At 56.3% G+C, this 5333-nt stretch overlaps 1 protein-coding gene across 1 annotated transcript in view; it reads left to right on the forward strand.

Moving 5' to 3' along the window:
• The window catches only part of VIPR1 (vasoactive intestinal peptide receptor 1), a 37070-nt gene that overhangs the window by 999 nt on the left and 30738 nt on the right, over positions 1–5333 (forward strand). The window contains exon 3 of the mRNA XM_030886933.2: positions 3–63. Within this exon, the coding sequence (XP_030742793.2) occupies positions 3–63 (61 nt within the window). The remainder of the gene's footprint in view (positions 1–2; positions 64–5333) is intronic.

The raw sequence follows: 5333 nt of genomic DNA on the forward strand, positions 1-5333 counted from the left end.
CCGCCACCCACCAGCTGGCTATGCGCGCTGGCCAGCGCCCTCGCCTGCGCTCTCAGCCCCGCGGTGAGTGCCCGCCCGGCCCCGCGCTCCTCACCCCCTAGAATCTCGGCAGCGGGAGGTGGAAAGAGAGGAGCAGGCAGCGGTAGGGCTCGGTCATCCATGCCTGCATCTGTGTTAGGGGAATGACACGCACCGAGCACCCCATCTCCACCCACCCCACTCCCGCGCCCAGCCGGGGACTGGATCCAGCCCCACAGGCCGAGATTTCGGTTGTGTCTAGTCCCCAACAGCGCAGCAGGGAGTGGGGATACCAAGCGGGATTGGAAAGGCCCCCAACCTACCTTCGGTGTATGTTTAGGTGTACGGGGCGGGAAGGGGCTGTGTCTTGGGAAGGAGTGTCTGGGAGATTGTAGATTGTGGGTTGGAGGGAAACTGTGAGGAGCCTTGTGTGCCATCGCCCATCTGCAGGTGAGCGCGTGTAGGGGAGGAGTCTTAGCAGCACGCTTCACCGCTGGGGTCTCCAAGAACTGGAATGGGATCGTTGGGAGTAGGGTGGGGACTAATTTCCCATAACTGAGCAGAAGAGAGGTTCTGGAACTCAGAGAAGGTGGTAGGCAATGAGGTGCTGGCAGGGGGAGAGGGGGTGGAGGAGGCTGCTTGGAGGGGGGGGCGGGGCGGGTTGTGGTAGGGGCCAGTGGTTCTCCGGAGACTGAAGCAGGAGCGGACAGTAAACAATAACTGTCCTCTTCCCCTCGACTCCTCTTGCTCTTCTCCCAACTCTGTGTATTCCCCTGAGGCATGTGTGCCCCTGGGAGCGGGGATGCGTGTGTGTGTGTGTGTGTGTGTGTGTGTGTGTGTGTGTGTGTCCTAAACTGCAGGGTAGACCAACTTCCATGAAATATCTCCCTGAAAAACAAGCGGAAGCCCCAGGACTGCCTGAGACCACTTTACAAATGGGCAAAAGAGACCAAACACCCAGAGTCCTCTCCTTTCCCAGTGACTAAGGTTGGATTCCTCCTGACACCCCCACCCCCACCCTGCACACTAGTCCCTGAGGAATCAAGGGAACTGCCAGAGCAGGACCTAAAACTCTAAAGGGGGCAGGGCTCCAGCATTGAGAACTCATTGTCCCACAATTGACAGAAGTCCTGATAGCCCTGAGACCCACCTCCTGAGCACTTGGAGTCTGACAGGCTCTGGCCCTGGGACCACAGTTCTGCCCTGGCTTGCAGCCCCTCAGTGTCAGGGGCCCCTAGTCCCCCTGGCAGCCCCAGTGGTCTCCAAGCCCCCCCCCCCCGCCCCCCGCCCTGACTTCTCATGTCACACCAGGCCACATCTGCCCCCCATCCCCATGTCCTGGGACAGCCCAGGCCAGGGCTCCTCCAATGCCCATCCTCCCTACCCTTCCACACCCTCCAGCTCTACCTCTTCCAGACTGCTGTCCCTGCTTTCTCCACCCAGCCCACTCTGCCCTCCCCCCCACCAAATGCCCCTGCCAGCCCTGCTCACCTTCCAACTTGGACTGCCCTCACTGTCCCATGGGGGCAAGGGCTAGAGCAGTGCTGGGCCCACGCAGGAGCAGAGACTCCTCCAAGCTGAGTGACAGCAGGCCGGAATGCGGGCTCCCCACTTTCCCTCTCTGCTGCCCTCTCTTCCCACACGGACCACCAGTTGGGACACAAGACGGACACCTGGCAATCTTGCTCCAGCTGAACTCCAGAGGGGACAGGACGGAGTGTGGGTGGGGTGGGGGTGGGGGGGCCAGATGTTATCAGAGTCATAAAATGTCAGCTGCAAAGTTCAGATTGAAGGCCCGAGGCTTTATCACTCCCACTTATGGTCCCCTGACCTCAGCCTAAGAAGAGGAAATCTCTAAACAGGGAAGCAAAAATAAAGGGGAAAGAAAACCTCTAGGGCAGCGGTTCTCAACCTGTGGGTCTCGACCCCTTTGGGGGTCAAATGACCCTTTCACAGGGCTTGCCAGATTCATCACAGTAGCAAAGTGACAGGGATGAAGTAGCAACGAAAATAATTTTATGGTTGGGGGGGGGGGGTCACCACAACATGAGGAACTGTCTTAAAGGGTTGCAGCATTAGGAAGGTTGAGAACTGCAGCTCTAGTGTCTCAGAGGAAGACGTCACCATACACACACACACACACACACACACACACACACAAAGACAGCAGGAACACAGCTGCCCAGAGCAGTGCCCAGGCTTGGGGCAGGGTGTGGACCGCCAGGCTGGTGGGGGAGGCCCGGTGTCTCCAGGTACTTGGATCCAAGAACAGAAAACCTCTAAAGACATGGCCTCCTTCCAGCACAGCCTCCTGGAATCCTGCGTAGTCGTAAGCAAGGTCAGACCTCACTCAGAGAAGAGAGCTGGCCCAGCTGCAGCATGTTCCCAACAGCTCACTAGGCAGTGTGCTGGCCCAAGAGGAGTGGAGTAGTGGGGGACAGCCACTGGAGGGCTTGGAAGCAGATGGCAGGGCCACCGTGAGGAGGCAAGGCAAGGTCTTCAAGGACAGGTGGTCAGTAACCTGCCTTAAAGTGGAATGGCAAAGGGCTTGGAAGCAGATGGCAGGGCCACCGTGAGGAGGCAAGGCAAGGTCTTCAAGGACAGGTGGTCAGTAACCTGCCTTAAAGTGGAATGGCAAAAGCCAATTGGGCCATCCCAGCCTCCAGGGGCAGCTGGGGCCCACCTCGTTCTTTCGGATTCAGACCCACGGGCCCTGCCAGCAGAGATGGTTTTGTCTGGAGTGAAAAGTCAAGGCAGTTTGGCCAACCTTCCAGGCACTGAATGCACTGCCTCCTCCAGGGAGCCTCCCCTGACTGTGCCCCTCAGCTCAGCACTCTCTGCCCCAGGCTGAACCTCCTGGGCACGCACCTTAGCAGTATTGCAGAGAGAAAGAAAAAGAAACCATTTATTCTCACCACCATACGTATGGTGATGCCCACCCCGCTTTTTAAAAGTGTATCCTAAACATGTTCAACCCTATAAAAAATAGGGCGACTAGTCTAATGAGGATGCAAATAGTCCAGTCGCAGGTTTGACCATTGCTAACCCTGGGTGGGGAATGTTTGCATCGCCTGCTTAAGGAAATGACGGGATGTTAGAACATTTGCATTATTTTAAGCTGCATCTCGGAGACCAAGGGATGCATCATCATCATCATCATCATCATACCTAATACAAGTTGTAATGGTTCCTTATTATTCCAATATCTGAATATCCTCAATCAGGCACCACAAAGTGAGCACCATCAGTCTATAGGCCCTGCCTGTGCGGTACTCCCAGATCCTTCAGGGACTGGGGTGGATATGGGGGGATCCAGCTCTGTCCAGATATGACTAAGAGGGAGAGGACTCTGGTCCCCACTTTGCCTGTCTGTAAAGTGGGCACAGGCAGATGCAGTGACTCCTAAGGACGTCCTTATTTCTGGAAGGAGATGTTCTATATGCAAACCTTGCCTTAATCAGAGTCTCCTCTGATGAGCAGGTGAGCTATCCATATCTAATACACACACACACACACACACTCACGGCACATGACACACATGCCAGGGCACACACATACCAGTGTGGGGAGGAAGCAGAGGTGAGTGGAAGAGAGGTCACTTCCCTTGGGAAGGCGATAATATTATCAATTGCTTGGGTAAAGGGTTAGTGGTGCTGTCTGGTAAGCTTTGGACTGGGTCCACAGGGTTGGCAGTTCTAACCCACCAGCCACTCCCAGGGAGAAGGATGAGGTTCTCTCCTCCTGTCAAGAGCGGCCATCTCAGAAGCCCTTGGGGGTTCTACGCTGTCCTGTAGGATCGATTTGAGTTGGACCGGACTAGATGGAAGAGTTGTGTTGAATTGAGTTGTGTCAAGCTGTGAGGGGCTTCCTTGTCTGTGTCCCGAGACTGTGCCACAGGCTGGCAGGGTGGGTGAGGCAGGAGAAAGGCCAGGCGCTTCGCTGGGCAAGTTCCCATTCTTCCACGGGTGCTCTCAGCGGCATCTGCCGGCTCTCTGACTTGGATCTTTGCTAAGCTTTAAAAACAAGTTCTTCCTGCACAGTGAGACACCAAAGGAGGGGGAAGAGATCACCAGGCAGCCTCTCTGTGGGGAGCACTTGAAGCCACGTGCCCAGCTTCCTGCTGGAGGCCCCAGTGCCAATGTCACCCCCAGGCTCCGGATTTGCAGCCTAGGTGTTCTGTCCCAAAGGGTTCCTGGGATGACCCTCAAGGGACAGAGGATTCACACTGCCTGCTTGGCCTGGCTCCCTCCTTTGCTGGCCAGCTCAGAAGGGACCTTCTACGAGAAACCCTTAGGGTTTCGTGTCCCAAAGGAAACCAACTTAGAAGAACCTGGGAGAGGACCAAGCTTTAACTCCAGCCTTTGCTTAGGACAACTCACTGCCTTCGAGTCGATGCTGACTCATAGCAACCCTGTAGGACAGGGTAGAACTGTCCCTATGGATTTCTGAGGTGGTAACTCTTTACAGGAGTAGAAAGCCCTGTCTTGCTCCCTCAGAGCAGCTGGTGGATTCGAACTGCTGACCTTCAGGTTAGCATCCCAATGAGCAGATTCTCCTAATAACAAGAACTCACTTTCGCCGGACTCCTCTAAGGGATGCCCTGGTCCCACTATGAGCTGTGTACCCCTAGGATGCCCCGTCACCCCCACACACCTGTTCTCCGGGTACCCCCTCAGCACCAGGGCAGAGGCCAGCTGTGTGGCAGACAGATATACTCATGTAAGAAGACTGGAAGGGGGAGAGAAATTAGACTGCAATAGGGAGAGCGGGAACTGCCAACCTCGCCACCACTCCTGTGGTGGGCAGGGCTGTCACTTGTCAGTGGGTGAGACATTCAGACTGCTGTGGTCGTTCTAGGGATCAAAGCTGTGGCTGGACTGGGACGGGGTGTAGACAGCAAGATTAGCCTGGCGAGGGGCGGTCTGGGGCTCTGACCGTAGCAGTAACCGCGGATCCTCGTGCCAGCCTGGAGCCCTTTCGACGTGTTTCTCGCCACAAGCCTGGAAGTAGGGGGTGCTGCGGTCCCCACTGTATAGAGGAGGTTGGGGTCTCTTAGGCCCCTCAGCCAGGAAGTCAGACTTCAGAACCTGTAGCCTTACCCAGGCCCCGGCGGAGCTTCACTAAGAAGCACTGCTTTTTCCAGCCGTCAGCTGCCCTGGGTCCCAAGTGGGGGGCTGCAACTGTTAACTCCACAAAGTGTGCCCCCCGGAAAGAATGGCGCTTGGCCTTTAACACGTGGACACACCAACGTAGCTACCCCCTCCGTCAAACTAAGGTGTATCCCGTACCCCACCAGGCCCCTTCGCCATGGGGTG

The sequence above is a fragment of the Echinops telfairi genome, unplaced genomic scaffold (assembly GCF_000313985.2).
Source record: "Echinops telfairi isolate 266 unplaced genomic scaffold, ASM31398v2 ScPeMD7_4225;HRSCAF=4972, whole genome shotgun sequence".
NCBI classification, from domain to species: domain Eukaryota; kingdom Metazoa; phylum Chordata; class Mammalia; order Afrosoricida; family Tenrecidae; genus Echinops; species Echinops telfairi.